Here is a 20,070-nt window from a genome sequence, read left to right as displayed (position 1 = left end):
TGAGACATAGAGTAAAAGGAGATTATTTTGGAGCTTTAAGATTTAGGCTGGGTGCAGTGGCTCACATTTGTAATCCCAGCCCTTTGGGAGGCCGAGGTAGGTGGATCACCTGAGGTCAGGAATTTGAGACCAGCCTGGCCAACATGGTGAAACCTCATCTCTACTAAATAGCTGGGTGTAGTGGTGTATGCCTGTAATCCCAGCTACTTGGGAGGCTAGGGCAGGAGAATTACTTGAACCTGGGAATCAGAGGTTGCAGTGAGCTGAGATCACACCACTGCACTCCAGCCTGGGCAACAAGAGTGAAACTTCATCCCAAAAAACGACAAAAAAAAAAAAAAAAAAAAAAGATTTAATGACTGCCCTGCTGGATTTCAGACTTGCATGGGGCCTGTAGCCCCTTTGCTTTGGTCAATTTCTCCCATTTGGAATGGAAGCATTTATCCAATGCCTGTACCCCCATTGTATCTTGGAAGTAACTAACTGGTTTTTCATTTTACAGGCTCCTAAGTGGAGGGGGCGTGCCTTGTCTCAGATGAGACTTTGGACTTGGATTTTTGTGTTAATGCTGGAATGAGTTAAGACTCAGTGGGGGACTATTGAGAAGGCAACAACCAGTTTTGAAATATAAAAAGGACGTGAGATTTGGGAGGGGTCAGTGTAGAATGATATGGTTTGCCTCTGTGTCCCCACTCAAATCTCATTTCAAATTGTAATCCCCATAATCTCCACATGTCAAGGGAAGGACCTGGTGGGAGGTGATTGGATCATGGGGGCAGTTTCCCCTATGCTGTTCTCATGATAGTGAGTGAGTTCTCACAAGATCTGATGGTTTTATAAGTGTTTGACAGTTCCACCTTCACATGCTCTCTCTTGCCTGCTGCCATGTAAGATGTGTCTGCTTCCTCTTCCACCATGACTGTAAGTTTCCTGAGGCCTCCCTAGCCATGCAGAACTGTGAATCAATTTAACCTCTTTTCTTTGTAAGTTACCCAGTCTTGGGTAGTGTCTTTATAGCACTGTGAGAACGAACTAATACAGTTGCTGACATTGTTCAAAGGTTACCCATAAGGTCCCTGCCCATTCTACCTACCTCCAGAGCCAGTGGACACAGATCACAGGGAATATATTGGCCTACTCTGTTGGGTAAATTGCTTCTAAATACCTCTCCAACTGCTTCAGCAGAATCTATGTTTAAATCCAAACAGTGAATATGCTTAACACACTGTCTTTTTCACTCATCCAAGAAAGCAGACTACCAGCACCTTGACATCTCATAATTAATCGAGTTTCAGTTGTTTTTAAGCATGCTATAAATAATGAAATAATAAATTGCTTTTTTTTTTTTTTTTTTTTTGAGACAGAGTCTTGCTCTGTTGCCCAGGCTGGAGTGCAATGGCACAATCTCAGTTCACTGCAACCTCCGCCTCCTGGGTTCAGGTGATTCTCCTGCCTCAGCCTCCAGAGTAGCTGGGATTACAGGCACCTGCCACCACACCCGACAAATTTTTGCATTTTTAGTAGAGACAGGGTTTCACCATGTTGGCCAGGCTGGTCTCGATCTCCTGACCTGTGATCCGCCCGCCTTGGCCTCCTAAAATGCTGGTATTACAGGCGTGAGCCACCGTGCCTGGCCAATAAATTGCTTTTATTAAGCAATTCGATTTTTCCTTCAATTTCAAGAGTTAAAATTATATGTTAAACTGCAAATTAATTGTGGTTTTATTATTTGGAGGAACAAAAATATAATCAAGATACATTATTAGAAAATGTACCTCCGGCACCATATAAAGCCCTGCAAACTACAGCACACAAATGATTCTGTGGTTTGAATATTTTTGTCCCTTCCAATTTCATGTCGAAATGTAATCCCCAATGCAACAATGTTGGGAGGTGCGCCCCTTTGAGAGCTATTTAGGTCGTGAGAGTTCTGCCCTCATGAATGGATTAATGTCACTATAAAAATGTTTGCAGGAGTGGTTTATCTATCTTCACTCCTGTCACATGAACTTGGCATTCATCCTCTCTTGCCCTTTTACCTTCCACTGTGTGAGGACTCAGCAAAAAGGCCCTCACCAGATATCAGTGACTTGATCTTGGACTTCTCAGCTTCCAGAACTATGAGAAAATAAATTTCTGTTCTTTTTAAATGATCCAGTCTGTTGCATTCTGTTATGGCAGCACAAAAGGGACTAAACTAAATGGCAAAAGCTTATCTATTCAAATTAAGAAAGAGAAAAACAGTGAAAAAAATGCTGGTAGGATTCATTCTTTCATTCCCTGTTCTGGAAAATCACCAACAGTTAGAAATGGGGCAAAAAGTTGATTGCACAGCCTTTTCACACCATACCAGAACATTGTCCAATAAGTCTACCTGTGGCTCACCTGATTAGTATGTTTAACTTTGTTCACTAACAGTTGGTGAGGAAGCATAAGCTTTTTACAGTACTGTAAATCTAAGAGATTAAACTGCAGCTAAACCATAAGAAGTGATTTTTTTCCTGCTTATTAGGAAAGTTTATATATAGTTTTATTGTCCTGCAGGTCATCACCAGGTTTGTATCTAAATTAACAGTCTCATTTCTGCATTTCCTCCCACTACCTACATAATCAAGAATTTATAAATGCTTTTGAAAAGCACCTATATAATTCTGTTGGTTCCCTGAATCATGGGTTAAATAAAATTTTACAGCTGTTCACCAATAATCTGTGTGGGATTTATGGTTTGTAACAATTTGGGAATTGTGTTTTCAATCCACTTTCTGGAGCTGAGGATACCTTTTCCAAGGGCCTGCTGGCTGACTTCTCACAATGTTGGCCAAAATGAGGTAACCATTCATTTACTAAGAGGCTTGGGATAATCCTAACTGGTTTAGAGGATTCAACATCCGGGACAGAATGATCACCAGTGGGGACACTATCCCCAGGTTACTACAGGACTCTATCTTAGATGTTTTATAATGCAGGAGTCAACATCAATCACTGAATGGCAGGGGATATCACTTCTGAACAAGACATGGACCACGTTTACAGGACCAGGGAGGGAAAGGTGCCATATTCATTCAGACTCTTTCTTTTTCAATAGTGTCTGACATTTATTGGAAATATGGAAAATATTTTTCTCCAGGTAGTATAAAGGAGTTGAGCAGAAGAAACAAGTTATTTTGTTGATCAAAAAGCACCTGAGAAAATGCTGCAAATTCAGAAGAGAAATGGAATACGGGCAAAACTAACTGGTCCACAAGAGAAAATGAGAGACTCGATTTAGCTGCCAGGCACAGCTGAGCCCTGGCAGCCATGTGGCAGGAGCACAAAAAGTCTCTGGGATTGGGGAGGAAATGGGTCTCTCTGAAGGTAACAGGCCCCCTGAGGGGCAGCCAGCTGTCTGGATCATTGTCCAGGGGTTGTGGTCAGCCCAGATACCTCCGAGGTGAGTCCAGATCACTAGGAGCAGCAGTCTGTCAGTGGGATGCGATGGATGGCGATGGCAGTGGCAGCGCAGGTCTGTGGGCAGCATGATGTAGTCGTCTGGCAGTCTGGTGGGGAGGAGGGGGGTTGGCAGCGGCGGCTGTGAGTGGGCTGTCCAGTGTGTAACAGGAGCCCAGCTTTGTGCAGCTGGAGCGCAGGACGGCGTCCAAATGTGCATGGGAGGGGCTGGGCTGGCACGAGAGGGTGGAGGCAGCCAGCTCCAGAGTGAGGCCCAGGGGCGGCAGCAGGAGCCTGGAACGCTATTCCTGGAACAAAGGCAAGCACTACGCGGGAGGGGACAGGAGCGCAGGGGACATCGCGACGGCTCGAGGGGGAGGGAGGCGCGGAGGGAGGGCGCCTGTGGAGACCCTGGCGGTGGCCACTGGCACAGCGGACCCTCCCCAGAGCACCCGCCCCCAGGCTCGAGGGTCTCCCGGCCTAGAAGTCCTCGTCCTCCTCCCATCCAAAGACCCGCTTCATCTCGGCCAGGAAGCCCCGGTAGTCACTGAGTAGGGGGCTCTCCTTCTTGATGTAGGGGATCACCCACTGCAGGGCGGGCCCCGTGAGGCGGGTGATGAGGAACGTCACCTTCAGGGCGTCGTTGGAGAACGTGTTCTCGTCCACGAACATGTAGGAGCCCGTCTGCACGATGAACTCCGGGAGCCGGTCGGTATCGCCATCAAACGTCTCGGGAAAAGGAATCGGGTTCCTCCAGCGACGCGCCGCGGGCCGGAGGGGCCGGGCCAGGAGGGCCTTCATCAGTTGCACCCGACCGTCCATCGCGCCGCGCTCGCTCGGCTGAGCTTAGCTGAGCTGCACTGGGCTTGGCGGGGGGGCTGCACCGGGGCGTCGCGGGAAGTGCAGGTCGGGGGAGGAGGAGCCGGGATATGGGCGGAGCCATGGGAAGGGCCCAGCTGCTTTGGCAAGCTCTGCCCAGAAGGCCTTGAGGTCAGTAGTGCGCCAGGGAGTCCCGGGGCACCCAGCGGAGCAGGTGGTGGGAAATGTGGTGACTGGCTTAACTGGTCGAGGAGGCGGGGTCGCACCGTAGGGGTGGGGCGAAGTCTTTCTAGGTGGGTGGGGAGTGAAGATTTTTTTGGTGAGGTCTAAGCCCATTGTGCTTGGAGAGCAAAGCCTAGAAATTCTTTAAAGCTGAGTAGTCAGCCTGGTATATCTATCCCTTGTCCCATGCTATCTGCCCTTCCGTGTTCCTTTGCAAATCCTCGGCTTTGACACTTTTGAAAATTATTGGTCAACAATTTTTTTAAATGCCCCTAGATTTGCTTTCCTCTGATGTTTTCTCATGATTAGAATGAGTTATTTTTGCCAGGTATACTACAGCAAAGATTTTGTGTGTTAGTTTATCAAATCAAGGTGTTCATGATGTAGTATATTTTGTTATTGATTATGTGTACCTTGATCACTTGTTTGCCATAGATACTTTCAACGCAGTTGGGTTGACTAGGTTATGTAAGTCCTGATGAGCAGAGTAGCATGCATATTTGTGAAACATCCATACAGGCCATTCAGTAAAAGTGTCCTACCAGTACAACTAAATGTGATATATCTTTCCTCCAAATTACAAGATACCCTCCATGAATTTTATCTATTTCTTAATAGTGGGAAATGAAATCAGTCAAATGCATTTTCTGTGTCTATTGATGTGTCCTATGAATTTTCTCTTTGTGTTAGCTTTTTGTTGCTGTCTTAATGAATTACCACAAATCTAGTGGTTTAAAACAACAGAAATTTATCATCTTATTGTTTTGTAGGTCAGAAGTTCCATATGGGTCATACTAGACCAAAGTCATGGTATTGGGAGGCTATATTCCTTTCTGGAGATTCTATGAAATAAGTTCTTTTCCGTTCATTTAGACTATTGGCAGAATTCAGTTCCTTGTGGTTGTAGGACTGAGGTACTGTGTTCTTGCTCTGTAATATGAGGGCCATTCCCAGCTTGTAGAGGATGCCATATTTACTGGCTCATTGCCACCTTCTTCCTCTTCAAAGTCAGCAATAGTGGGTGTCAAATTTTTCTCATGTGGCTTCTTTCTAATCCTCTTTGCCTTCATCTTACACTTTTAAGAGTTCATATGATTAGATAATCGATGATAATCTTCATATTTTCAGTGTAACTGATTAGCAACTTTTGTTCTGTCTGTAGCTTTAATTCCTTCTTGCTTTATATTTTCAGGTTCTGGAAATTAGGACACACACATCTTTGGGGGATTGCCATTTTGTCTGCTACAGTTCCTTTTAGTTAGTACGGTAGTTATAATTGATTTTTGATTCATAAAACAACATTGCATTGCTGGGATAATTTCATTTAATCATGGCATATTATTATTTTTATATTTTACTAGATTAGGCAAATGGATAAATAAATTATGGCATAGTCATACAATGGAACTCTGTATTAGTACACACAGCAATATGGAGGAGTGCTACAGATGTTACACTGAATAGAAGTTGTGAGGCACAAAATTTGTATATACTTTAGGATTTCACTTTATATCAGTGTTAAAAATAGGCAAAGCTAAATGCTTATAGAATTCAGAATAGTGGTCATCTCAGTGGAGGAGGAATTATAGTGTGTAAAATTGGATGAAAGAAACTTGTTTCCCAAATATGTTTTCCCAAGTTGCTAACATTCTGTATTCCCACTGGCAATATATGAAAGATTAAGTTGCTGTGCAAACTCATTTACGCTCAGTATCGTCAGGTTTTGTTTTGTTCTGGGTTCTTCATTTGTTGATTTTCTTTTTTACTTCAGCCATTCTAATAGGTGTGATTGTGGTTTTAATTTGCAATTCCCTAACTGCATAAATTAGGGAACACAGAACACACATAGACACAGAAAATGCATTTGACTGATTTTACTTCCTACTATTAAGAAACATAAAATTCGTATGTCCCTGAACATCTTTTTTGTTGCTTATTTGTCATACATTTATCCTTTTTAGTGAAGTGTCTCTTCAGATATTTTTTCCATTTTAAATCAGGTTGTTGACATTTACATTGTTGTTTTGAGAGTTCTATATGTATCCTGTATTCAAATCTTCATTATATATGCCATTTACAAATATTTTCTTCCAGCCTGTGCCTTCTCTGTTCATTCTCTTAACATTGTCTTTTGAAGAGCACATGCTTTTTAATATGATGAAGTCCAATTTACCAAATTTTGCTTATGAGAATTGTGCTTTTGTTGTGATAGCTAAGAAATCTTTGTCTAATCCAAGGTTTCAAAAGGTTTTTTTTCCTGTTTTCTTCTAGGAGCTTTATAATTTTAGGTTTTACCATTAGGTCTATTAACCTTTTTGAGTTAATTTTTGCATGTGGTATGAGATATAGATCAAATTAAATTTTTTGTAAATGAATATTCAACTTTTCCTGCATCATTTTGAAAAGATTATCCCTTTTCCACTGAATTGCCTTTACAAAACTTTACAAAAATCAGCTATCCATATATGTGTGTGAATTACATATCCAATTCTATTCATCTACAGTTGGCCCTCTATATCCATGGGTTCTGCATCTGCAGATTCAACCAACGGCTGATCAAAATATTCTGGAAAAAAATAATAAAAAATAATTTGTATACATTGATTTTGTATCCCGAGACTATATTGAATTCATTTATCAGATCTAGGGGCTTTTTGGATGAGTCTTTAGGATTTTCTAGGTATAGAATCATATCATTAGTGAACAACAATAGTTTGACTTCCAATAAATATAGTACATTTATTGATTTGCATATATTAAACCATCCCTGTATCCCTGGTATGAAACCCACTTGATCATAACATATTATCTTTTTGATATGCTGTTGTATTTAGTTAGCTTGTATTTTACTGAGGATTTTTGCTGCTATACATCAATAATGACCAAGCTGAGAATCAAATTAAGAACTCAATCCCTTTTATAACAACTTCAATAAAAATACTTAGGAATGTACTTAATGAAAAAGGTGGAATATATTTACAAGGAGAACTACAAACCACTGCTGAGAGAAATCATAGATGACACAAATGGAAACACACCCCATGCTCATGGATGGGAAGAATCAATATTGTGAAAATGACCATACTGCCCAAAGCAATCTACAAATTAAATGCATTTACCATCAAAATACCATCATCATTCTTCACAGAAGTACAAAAAACAATCTTAAATTTCATATGGAACCAATAAAAAGCACCCACATAGCAAAAGTCATACTAAGCAAAAAGAACAAATCTGGAGGCATCGCAGTTACTGACTTCAAGTTATGCTACAAGGCTATAGTTACCAAAACAGCATGGTACTGGTATAAAAATAGGCATGTAGACCAATGGAACAGAATGGAGAACCCAGAAATAAAGCCAAACACAACCAACATATCTTTAAAAAAGCATACAAAAACATAATTTGGGGAAAGGACATCCTATTCAATAAATGGTACTGGGAAAACTGTCAAGACACATGTAGAAGAATGAAACTGGATCCCCATCTTTCGCCCTATAAAAAAAATTCAACAAGGTGGAGCAAAGGCTTAAACCTTAGACCTGAAACGATAAAAATTCTAGAAGATAACATAAAAACTCTTCTGGATATTGGCTTAGGCAAATAATTCATGACCAAGACCCCAAAAGCAAATGCAACAAAAATAAAAATAAATAAATGGGACCTAATTAAACTAAAATCTGCTGTACAGCAAAAGAAATAATCAGCAGAGTAGACAGACAGTATTAACAAACTATGCATTCAACAAAGGACTAATATCCAGAATCTACAAGGAACTAAAAAAAAAAAAATCAGTAAGAAAAAAAAATCCCATCAAAAAGTGGGCGAATGACATGAATAGACATTTCTCAAAAGAAGATACACAAACAGCCAGCAAACATGAAAATATGCTTAACATCACTAATTCTAGAAGATAACATAATTATCAGGGAACTGCAAATTAAAACCACAGTGAGATACCGCCTTACTCCTGCAAGAATGGCCATAATTTAAAAGTCTTAAAAAAATGGATGTTGGCATGGATGTGGGGAAAAGGGAGCATTTTTACACTGCTGGTGGGAATGTAAATTAGTACAACCAGTGTGGAAAACAGTACGGAGATTCCTTAAAGAACGAAAAGTAGAACTACCATTCAATCCAGCAATCCCACTACTGGGAAATAAGGAAAGAAAAATCAGTCACTCTGTGAAAAAGACACATGCACATGCATGTTTATAGCAGCACAATTCACAATTGCAAAGATATGGAACCAACCTAAGTGCCCATCAACCAACGAGTGGATAAAGACAATGTGGTATATATACAACATGTACTACTACTCAGCCATAAGAAGGAATTAAATAATGTCTTTTTCAGCGACTTGGATAGAGCTGGAGGCCATTATTCTAGGTGAAGTTAACTCAGGAATGGAAAAGCGAATATTGTATGTTGTCACTTAGATGTCGAGTTAAACTATGAGGATGCAAAGGCATGAGATTGATACAATGGACTTTGGTGATCCAGGGGGGAAGGATGGGAGGGGAGTGAGGGATAAAAGACTACATATTGAGTACAGTGTACACTGTTTGGGTGACAGGTGCACTAAAATCTCAGAAATCACCACTAAAGAACTTATCCATGTAACAAAAAACCACCTGTACCTCAGAAACTATTGAAATAAAAGTAAAAATTAGAAAAAGAGTACAATTAAAAATATGAGGTAACAACTATTTACATAGAATTTGTATTGTATTAGGTATTATAAGTAATCTAGATATGATTTAAAGCATATGGGAGGATATACATAGGTTATACGCAAATATTATATTTTTTATATAAGGGAGTTGAGCGTCCTCAGATTTTGGTATTTGCAGGGATCCTGGAACCAGTCCCTTGTAAATACTAAGGGATGACTATATTTGTCTATTTTGATAACAATATCACATTGTCTTAATTGCAGTAGCTTTATTATAAATCTTGAAATCAAATATTATCAGTCCTCCAACTTATTTTTTCTATTTCAAAGTTGTTTTTGCTAATATATATATATATATATATATATATATTTTGCATTTCCCTACGAATTTTAGAAGCAATTAGTTGTTTTTTATATGTTAAAACACTCACTGGGACTTTGAATCTATATATCAATTTTTGGGAGGATTGATATACTAACAACATTAAATCTTCCAGTCCATAAATATATCTCTGCATTACTCAGATATTTTGTAATATATGTCAGGAATGTTCTGTAGTTTTCAGGGTACAAGTCTCATCTCTTTTGTCATATTTAACCCTAACATTTTTTAAGTTTTTATGGTGTTTAAAATTCTAGCTCAAATTTCTCTTGTTCGTTACTAGGAATACAATTGATTTTTGTATATTCGCCTATGTCCTGCAACCTTGCTAAACTCGCTTCTTAGTTCTAGTACTTTTTGTTGATCTTAGAAAATCTGTTTTCTATATGCACGATCCTAGTGTGTATGAATAACAAAAGTCTGCCTTTGCCCTGTCCAATCTAGATGCCTTTTATTACTTTTTCCTTTCCTTATTTTCTTTGCCCTCATTGCACTGTCTAGAATCTCCAGTACAATACTGCACTAAAGTGATGAGAGTGGGCATATGTACTTGTTTTGTTCGTCTTTTTTAACTTTCAAGTTCAGGGGTACAAGTGCAGGTTGTTAACATAGTTAAACTTGTGTCATAGGAGTTTGTTGTACAGATTATTTCATCACCCAGGTATTAAGCTTATTAGCCGTTAGTTATTTTTCCTGATCCTCTGCCTCCTCCCACCCTCAACCCTCTGATAGGCCTCAGTGTGTGTTGTTCCCCTCTATGTGTCTTGTTCTTGATCTAAGAGTGAAAAGCATTCAGGCTTTCACCTTCGAGTATGACAGCTGTAGGATTTTTGTAGATGCTCTTCATCAGATTTAGGAGTTCCCTTTTAAGTTTGATGAGAGTTTTTAATGGGAACCATATGACATAAATCTTTGCTCTAGGAATTTGCTCTAGAAAAATGAAAATCTGTGCTCACACAAAAATCTGTACGTAAATGCTTATAGCTGATTCATTTGTAATTTCCAAAACCTGTAAATGTGCCAAATATCTTCCAACAAATGAATGGATCACCAAATTTGTATATCCATGCTATGGCAGACAGATTCTAAGGTGGCCCCCAACATCCCAATATCCTGGTCATACCTTTCAGTGTAGGTGGGGACTATGGCTTGCTTCTAACCAAGAGAATGTGGCAAAGGTGATGAACTCCCATGATTATGTTAGTTTATACATGACTCCATCTTTCAAGGAGAAACATTCTCCCTTTGTTCCATGAAGAAACAAGCTGCAGTGTAGTGAACTGCCTAGAGACAGGGCAACGTGACAGAGAACTGAGGGCAGCTTTTTATAACAAATTAAGAGATTTCTTAATATTTAACTCTCCTTACATTAACTGCTTGTGGTATATTATTCTTTTTAAAAATTTATTTTCTAATTTTTGTGGGTACATGATAGGTATATGTATTTATGGGGTACGTGAAATGCTTTAATATAGGTATACAATGCATAATAATCACATAATGGTAAATGGGGCATCCATCCCCTCAAGCACTTATCCTTTGTGCTACAAACAATCCAATTACACTCTTTCAGTTATTTTTAAATGTACAATTAAATTATTTTGACTGTAGTCATCCTGTTGTGCTATCAAATACTAGGTCCTAATAATCACATCATGGAGAATGGAGTATCCATCCCTCAAGCGTGGTGCATTACTCTTTGAACATGCTGCTCTGGATTATATTTGCTAATATGTGGGGCTTCTCTATTAATGTTGCAAAGTAGGGAGCCAATAATCTGGTTGAGAGACGCAAGAAGGAGCAGGAAAATGTGTTCACAGAACCTCATACTAGTGGCGTCCAGGGCCAAGGCTCCCCGAATGCATACCCAAGGGCTGATGAGAGGTGGGGACCAGTGCAGCGGGAGGACTCCTCAACTACCAGAACTAGGTAGGGCCCCTAACATACCCTTGGAGCGAGGTCCTCGCGCCCCATACACCACCAGGTCTCCCTGGTTCCTCCCCTGCTCCCCGTCCCGCCACCTTAGGAACCCTCAGCCCAGCCTCTCCGATAGGACCCTGCCTCCTTGAGGGCTTTAGGCCCTTCTTCGCAAGTGTGTGCCCCACGACGCGCCTGCGTACTAGGGAACACCCGGCCTTGTGGGCGGAGTCCATGAGAGGGCTGGAGCCCCGCTCGTGGCCCCGCCCACCCTAGCTTGGGCAGGCCTTCGTGGACACGCATTTCCGGCGACGCCTCGGTACTGACCTCTGCAGAACCGGGTGGAGCCCATTGACGTCCAGCGAAGCGAAGAGCAGCGATGGACGGTCGGGTGCAGCTGATAAAGGCCCTCCTGGCCTTGCCGATCCGACCTGCGACGCGTCGCTGGAGGAACCCGATTCCCTTTCCCGAGACGTTTGATGGCGATACCGACCGGCTCCCGGAGTTCATCGTGCAGACGGGCTCCTACATGTTCGTGGACGAGAACACATTCTCCAGCGACGCCCTGAAGGTGACGTTCCTCATCACCCGCCTCACGGGGCCCGCCCTGCAGTGGGTGATCCCCTACATCAAGAAGGAGAGCCCCCTCCTCAATGATTACCGGGGCTTCCTGGCCGAGATGAAGCGGGTCTTTGGATGGGAGGAGGACGAGGACTTCTAGGCCGGGAGACCCTCGAGCCTGGGGGCGGGTGCTCTGGGGAGGGCCCGCTGTGCTACTGGCCGCCGCCAGGGTCGCCACAGGCGCCCTCCCTCCGCACCTCCCTCCCCCTCGAGCCGCCGCGATGTCCCCTGCGCTCCTGTCCCCTCCCGCGTAGTGCTTGCCTTTGTTCCAGGAATAGCGCTCCAGGCTCCTGCTGCCGCCCCTGGGCCTCACTCTGGAGCGAGCCGCCGCCCTCTCCTTCCAGCCAGCCAGCCCCTCCCATGCACATTTGGACGCTGTCCTGCGCTCCAGCTGCAAGCTGGGCTCCTGTTACACACTGGACAGACCACCCATTGCCGCCGCTGCCAAGCCCCCTCCTCCCCACCAGACTGCCAGACGACTACATCATTCTGCCCACAGACCTGCGCTGCCACTGCCATCGCCATCCATCGCATCCCACTGACAGACTGCTGCTCCTAGTGATCTGGACTCACCTCGGAGGTATCTGGGCTGGCCACAGTCCTTGGACAGTGATCCAGACAGCTGGCCCCCCAAGGGATCTGTCACCTTCAGCGAGACCTATTTCCTCCCCACCCCCAGAAACCTCTTGTGTTCCAGCCTAGACCCAGGTGTGCCTGGCAGCCAAATCGAGTCTCTCATTTTCTCTTGTGGACCAGTTAGTTTTGCCTATAACCCAGTTTTCTGAGTTTGCAACTGTCTCTCTGATGTGTGCCTTTTGTTCAACACAGTAACCCCTGCATTCTGCTCTGCTCTAATACACTACCTGGAGAAAGTCTTTTCCTTATTTTCAATAAATGTCAGACATTATTGAAAAGAAATGGTCTCAGTCAATATGGCACTTTTCCCTCCCTGGTTCTGTAAATGGGGTCCATATCTTGTTCAAAAACTATATGTCCTGCCACGCTATGGTTGATGTTGACACAGAGTCCTGTGGTGTCCTGCAAATGGAGATCCCACCGGTGACTAATCCCAGACGATTAATGTTGTAAACAAGTCAAGTTTTGTGCCCCTTAGGAAATGAACCTTAATCCGACTGTGGCCAAGATAAGATAAGGAATAGTCAGATAGGGTGCTTTTTCTTCCCTCTTTTCCAAAAAACTGTCTGAAAGCATATACCCCAAATGGTTACAAGCCATGCATCTCACACATTTGTTGGTGAACACTTCTTACAGTTTTATTTAATGCATTATCAGGGAACCAGCAAAATGGCTTAGATACTTCAGAAAAAGCATTTACATTTATATTGCTTTAATTGGGTAGGTGGTGGAGAAAGGAATGCAGAACTGTAGTTAATTTAGGTACAAACTTGTTTAATGAATGACCTGAAACACAATACAATTACCACCTTCCCTAATGGGCAGAAAAAAAAAAAATTCTCTTCAACGTATCTCTGCATGCGAATCTTTGAAATCTACTGTGCTAACATGCCTCTGCCACCCCATCTATCTCTGGGAAAAGCTCAATATCCCAACAGAAGCAGATTATCCTAAGGTGGGCTTGTAGGGCAGCACTCAGTCAACAACTCTCTGCCTTTTTTGTTGTTGTTGTTGAGATGGAGTCTTGCTCTGTCGCCCAGGCTGGAGTGCCGTGGCATGATCTCAGCTCACTGCAACCTCTGCCTCCTGGGTTCAAGCAATTCTTCTGCCTCAGCCTCCTGAGTAGCTGGGACTACAGGCACGTGCCACCACACCTGGCTAATTTTTGTATTTTTAGTAGAGATAGGGTTTCACCATGTTGGCCAGGATGGTCTCAGTCTTCTGGCTTCATGATAACCCAGCCTTGGCCTCCCAAAGTGCCGAGATTACAGGCATGAGCCACTACGCCTGGCCTCTCTGCCCCGTTTCTAATACGTGTTATTTTTCCAGAGCATACGAATGAGGAATAGATCACAAGGGTTTTTTATGTTTGTTTACTTTATTGCTTCTCTCTCTTCATTTAAATAGGTGAAATTTTGCCACTCAGCAGTGATTCATAGGGCTGTATGTGGAGGTGGAGGTACATTATTATCTGTATTATGTATGTGATAATATTTGTATTCCCAGAAGTAGTGGAAACATCATTAATTTGTAGTTTGGCATATAATAGGTCAAAATCTTTTTGAAATCAGAGATGCAATTCAAATTGCCTAATAAAATAAAGTTTTTATGATTTATAGGGCTCTTAAAACAACTGAAACTGGGCTAATCATGAAGGCCAGTTCAAGGTGCTGACAGTCACCTTCCTGGATGAGTATGAAGGAAGATTGTGTTAAGCATATTCACTGTTTGGTTTTAAACACAGATTCTGCTGAAGTGGTTGGAAAAGTGCTTGGAAGCAGTTTACATTACTGAGTAGGTCCAGCATATTCCCTGTGTTCTCTGTCCACTGGCTCTGGAGGTAGGTAGAATGGGCAGGGACCTTCTGGGTATCCTTTGAACAATGTCAGTAACTCCTCACCTCCCTCAACAACGATGCCCAGCAGTTTTCTTCCTCCTACAAGAATGAGAATTATTCCTTGATCTATGCTAGTTTTATCATCTCAAGGGTCCTCTTTTGTGCTGCAAATGTCTTGGGTAGGGTAATAATTCACAATCATGAACATCTTCACAGGATTTCATAAAGGGACAAAGGAATGGCATTTGTAAGAGTAGAAGGGGTTCTTTTGTATTACTTTGCAGTCTCACCTTTTCAGTTGTCACTGTTTGTTTGTTTCCTTCACTTCATTCTCTGCAATGTGATCAATACCCAAGCAAGAGGCCTTACCTCCAAAGGATGGAGAAACATAAAAAGTGACAATAGGAAGATGAATATAAGAAAGAGAACAGAAATACAGTTAACCTCTTTCTTTTGATGATTGGGACCAGTAATGACTTGAAACCTATAATTAAGATAACTTTACCCAAATTTTTGTGACGCTTAGATCTACAAAGATTTAATAGGGGAACAAAGTAGGCTTTGGATGGTTCAGTGCCCTGAGACCTTGGTTCTCAGGGGAATCCTGGTAGAATATACTAGTGAAAGGTCACTCCCCACTTACTCCCAGTGCCCTAAGTGCAATCCTGTACACAGAGTCAACCTTAAGGCAGAGATGTAGTAAGGAAGGGGATTTCAAAGGGACCCTTTGTGAGTGTCCCTGATTTGCCTGTCACTAGGAGGCTGGAGGACCAAAGGAGTAGGCTGAGAGATTGAGTACCAGAAGTCCTAGACGTAGGGATGCTTCCTCCAGGTGCCACTGCGGAGGTCTGATGACCTGCCTGCTTCTATAGATATTGCAGCAGTGTTTTGTCTTCCATCATGAAGGTCACTCAGATTACACAGGTACAGCAATAAGCAGTTCTGAGCAGCAAAGAGCCTAAAATGAAAAGTATGAAATCTATTGGGACCAAGTATGGGATGGACAAAGGTCAGTCAGAATACATACCCGTTGAAATAAAGTAAAATGAAAGGCCATGATGATCTCAAACTATTTAATGACATGGGGAAATGATCACATCTGAACAGTAAAGAATAAAAGGAATGTACAAAGCCTTCAAAACTTGGTGAGGGCAATCAAAGTCCCTCTGTCTTACCACCACTGAAGCTCATCACGGACCCAATACTGAAAGTACCTGGACTTTATGTGCATGAACGATCCCTGACTTTATGATGATGGAGAACGTGGTTCAGGGAAGGCTGCTTGGCTTGATTCTTAGCTGCCGGCCCAGAACTGAGCTCTTTCTCTTCCCTGTACACCGCTGCTTTTGGCCCTCTTGACGGTTGTACCACATTCTTTCACTCGTCCCCAGTCCTCTTCATACCCACTTTCTTACTGCTCCTTAACAGACGGTCACCAAACTCATTCTACCCCCAACTCTCACTTTAGTGGGTCCCTCTTTTCCAACCCTGAGCAGTACCCCAATTCTAATGCCTGTCCCCTTTAGCCCACTGCTTGCAGAGGCCCTGCCATAGTGCCTAGCTGATCCTGGAACCTATTTTTCTCTCCCTGCTGTGGCTATTGCTATGTCTTAGGCTGCTGAGAGCATATTATCACATGATCAAAAAGAGAACATTTAGGATTTCACAACCCTGAAATTATAGTAAGCCTGTTAATTTGGGTCTTGGGCTAAAGACTGCAATAGTACCCGTTCTGCAACCTGAGTGGAGGACTGCATATTTACTCACATTAGAAGCAAACACAGTTTTGGTAAGATCATTAGGACAGATTCCTAAAACTAATGTATATATCAAAGGCCATACGATTTTAACTGTTTGTTAAAAATCTCACTCCAGAACAATTGTTTGCAAATTATATTCTCATGAGTAATGTGAGGGAATTTTTTTTGCCTCTATCATTACTAAAACTTTAATTTCAATAAAGATAATATTCCCAAAAATAAATACTTTTTCCCACAATAAAATTCCTTTTTTTGTAGGGTCCTGTTTCACCTCTATCACCAAAAAGGTAAGGCTTTTACAAAATGTTTATTTTCTCCCTCTCTTCTGCCCTACCATAATTGAGACAATCGGAATACTTTTAATTCTACTTTCACACCCTTCTCTCATCCCCCAAATCATGGGGCTGGTGGAGATAGTTGGTGTCTGAAGGTATAAAAGTAATACAGCTAGGGATTTTTAAAAAATCATTTTTAAGCCTCTATAGAGAGCAATATTTAACTTATAATATGAATGCCTATTAATCAACTTTCAGATATTGAGCATTAAATGACATTTTTAGGGATGAAGACAACAGCAAAGTTGAATTTAGACCTTGTCAAAATTTAAGGAGGTCTCCAACATTGAGATGTTCCCAACTTCCCAAAAGAATATAAGTATATTTAAATAATGAGTTAGCAAAGTTACCAGGTATAATGGTGAAAGAAAAAAGGAATACCTGCCCATAAGATGTTGTGAAAAAATACAAGGATCAAACATTAAAAAAAAAATTCAGATGTAACCACCCACAAATTTGGGGGCCACATTCACATTCAGCAAGAAACCTTAAGGAGGAGAATTTATTCTAAAGTGGTTCTGGGCTGCTTGTGTAGAGAATATAAGGTTAAAGGGTATGTACATTCAAATTGACTTTCAACTTAAAAGATTGCCTATAATCCTTCCAAAGGCTCCACTACTCCCAGCTTGATCTACCTTCATGGAATCACACAGAGACAGCCTATGTTAGAAGCCAAAGCTGAGTAATACCCTGACTATAATCATCATTCTCAGTGCTTTCCTGTACTATTATTACTTCAGTGGGAATATTACCCTGGCTGATTTTGGAGTCCCTCTCTCACCAACTGTCCAGCCATTTCCAAAGTGAGTTTAATGAATATTCTTATATCTCTAGTGTTAGAGGAAGACTAGACAACAGAGTGCATTGAACAGGACTCTCCTGGGCAACGCTGGAACCTCAGACCAGCATGGGTCATTTGAACCCATTCGATGAATTGACATCTACACAATGTATGTAATCAAGGCCATCAAGATGAGAGTAAAGAACTTGCATGTAAGTAGCCATGACATCAGATCCAGCCTTGTCCCCTCTGCCAAAACAAAAACATATTAAGTTGTAATACTTAAAAATGATGAAGAAATGTGTAGTGAGGTCCTAATATGTACAAAGAAATGTTAGATGTGCCTCGTGCACATGACCTTATTTCATCATCATTTTAAGATGGAGTCCATATTTCTACCTACTCTTTTACACCGGTACAGATAGAGAAACAGGCATTTGCAAACAAGAGAATATACTCCAGGTATTTTTTAAATTGGAAATTTTAACAATGTTTTCTCAATATTTAATATAAGAACTAGACAAAATACCAGTACGGACATAGAAAATCTAAAGAATAATACACATGTCTAGAACACTGTATCAAACAACTAATACACAGTGTTTTCGAGTGCATATGGTGCATTCACCAAGATAAGCCATTTACTAAGGCATTAAACAAGTCTCAATACATTTTAAAAGCTTGATGTTCTTTGGTCATAGTAGCAGAAAAAGCATTTGACAACATTGAACTTCAGTTCATAAAAAACCCCAGCAAATTGGGATTGGAAGAGAATTCTTGTCTGATAAGGAGCATCTACAAAAACCTATAGCTAACGTCATACTTGATGGTAAAATGTTGAGTGTACTTTTAAGTGGGTATATTTAAGCCCTTAGTTCAGATAATTGCAAGGAAGGCTGAGGGAGAAGGATCTAGCTATCATTATTTTTCGTGGTGTTAAGACTAATACCCACTAAAACAGACACTATTAATATTCTATTCTTATCCCCTTGGTATTCTTGGCCATTTTAATCCACCTTTGCTCTGCTTTTGCTTTTTCTCCCAATAGCCAGAATCTGTGGCTCTTTGTCACAGGACTGCAGAACCAACCTCCTTTTGTCTCCAAGCATGAAGAGCCAGTATCTGAGAATTAAAGTCCGCCAGAGAGTAGACTTTAGCTAATAATTAGTAGATATATAGTTATAAATACTGCAGCTCTGTTGCTCCTGTTTGAGACAACTCTGATTTGTGACCTGTATTGTCTCCAGTGTCCCCCTATTGGATTGTGCCACAGTGATCCTTAATGGTACCTTGGTTGATATCAAAATATTGTTTGGCCTTCTTCCTCTCCCTGTTGCATGGTCCCACTCCCTAGTCACTATATTTTTACTTGGACCACTTCCTAATACATCACTTTCAGATGAATCCTCAGTCAGAGCCAGCTTATGGGGAACCCAATCTAAAGGCACAGCCAAGTCGTTTTCCAAAATATTTCTTTTACTTTACACTCTTGCCCTCAATGTATGTGGTCCCATTTCCTCACTAGTATTTGGTACCATCAGTCTAACATTTTGTCAAGTGTGTTGCTTTAATTACTTTGTATTGACTAAATTTATATGTTAACTATGCATATTAACTTTTTGGAGTGATCACTAAAATAATGTAAATAGAGTGTATAACTTCTTAACGAGTAGAAAAAAGCAATGAATTAATATAAGGAACTTAGAATGTTTTAATTACAAATAATTGCCTCCCAGGGTAAATGTCCTTCTTCTCATTATTTTAGCTGTTTTTTCATCTTCAAATTAGACATTTATACTGTTGTTTGTTTAGATTTAGCCATGTATTTGCCATTTTCTTTGCCAGCATTCCAGACATTTATAATAGTACATTTTCCTTCTTCTAAAGTATATCCTATAGATACTCCTTTAATAATGGTCTATTAGGGAAAATGTGATGTCTTTCATTTGCTAAAAAGTTATTTTATCCTCATTCTTTTAAAATTATTCTTGTTGAGTCTCTTTGGTTTGTGGAACCATTGATATCTCTTTTTTTCTATATAATATTGTATTATGTGCCACCAAAACCTTAGTGATGTAATAGTTCTTAAATGACAATTTCACTCTTTTGTCCTAAATTTTTCCCCTTAATCCATCATCATCAGTTCGGCAAGTTTTGATACAGGTGCTTTTAATGTTTGCATATGAGCAGGCAGTAACTACTATGTCACAGCAGCCCCTTGGCCAACAACAATTCATAATTTTGATTGATTGTAAGAAACACCTTGATATAAGAGATATTAAAACGTGGCAAATTTGAACAGAATTGATGGAAACAGCGTTATTCTCTAGTCTTCTAGCTTCCATTTTTGCTGTTGAAAAATTATTTGTCAGCCTAATTTTGTGTTTCCTCTTTGGTTGTTTGAAAAATCTCTTTGTATTGGTGTTCTGTAGCTTTTCTACTGCTTATCTAAATACACAGTCCTTTTTCCTTTTCTGATATTAAAAAAAAACTGAGATATGAGTTACATCCAGCAAAGGATAAAAATCTTGAGTGTATAACTTGATGAACATTTACATATGTATACATCAATATAACACCACTCAGATCAATGTATAGAACATTTCCAACATTCAAAAAGACTCTCAGGCCGCCTCTCGGGTAGGAGCCTCTTAATTAT

General features: G+C 41.0%; 3 protein-coding genes across 4 annotated transcripts; 2 read left to right on the top strand and 1 right to left on the bottom strand.

Annotated features, from left to right (window-relative positions):
• Positions 1–3,300: 3,300 nt before the first annotated feature.
• RTL8B (retrotransposon Gag like 8B) lies at positions 3,301–4,487 on the bottom strand. Of its 2 annotated transcripts, XM_071089197.1 has the most exons (2): positions 4,057–4,487; positions 3,301–3,504 (listed from the first exon to the last, which is right to left on the bottom strand). In XM_071089197.1, the coding sequence occupies exons 1-2, from the start codon at positions 4,246–4,248 to the stop codon at positions 3,445–3,447; spliced, it is 252 nt and encodes an 83-aa protein (XP_070945298.1). In that variant the 5' UTR covers positions 4,249–4,487; the 3' UTR covers positions 3,301–3,444. The 2 variants fall into 2 exon arrangements, with proteins under 2 accessions (XP_070945298.1, XP_011739268.1); XM_011740966.2 differs by lacking the exon at positions 3,301–3,504 and having other exon boundaries at positions 3,765–4,439.
• A 7,333-nt stretch (positions 4,488–11,820) lies between these two features.
• RTL8C (retrotransposon Gag like 8C) lies at positions 11,821–12,980 on the top strand. The gene has a single exon (XM_024792735.2). The coding sequence runs from the start codon at positions 11,821–11,823 to the stop codon at positions 12,160–12,162; it is 342 nt and encodes a 113-aa protein (XP_024648503.1). The 3' UTR covers positions 12,163–12,980.
• LOC105481403 (CAAX box protein 1) lies at positions 12,138–12,980 on the top strand. The gene has a single exon (XM_071089196.1). It carries the CDS (start codon positions 12,138–12,140, stop codon positions 12,762–12,764), a length of 627 nt encoding a protein of 208 aa, XP_070945297.1. The 3' UTR covers positions 12,765–12,980.
• Positions 12,981–20,070: the final 7,090 nt, after the last annotated feature.

The sequence above is a fragment of the Macaca nemestrina genome, chromosome X, assembly GCF_043159975.1.
Source record: "Macaca nemestrina isolate mMacNem1 chromosome X, mMacNem.hap1, whole genome shotgun sequence".
NCBI lineage: Eukaryota > Metazoa > Chordata > Mammalia > Primates > Cercopithecidae > Macaca > Macaca nemestrina.
This window is presented reverse-complemented; position numbering and strand designations above follow the sequence as displayed.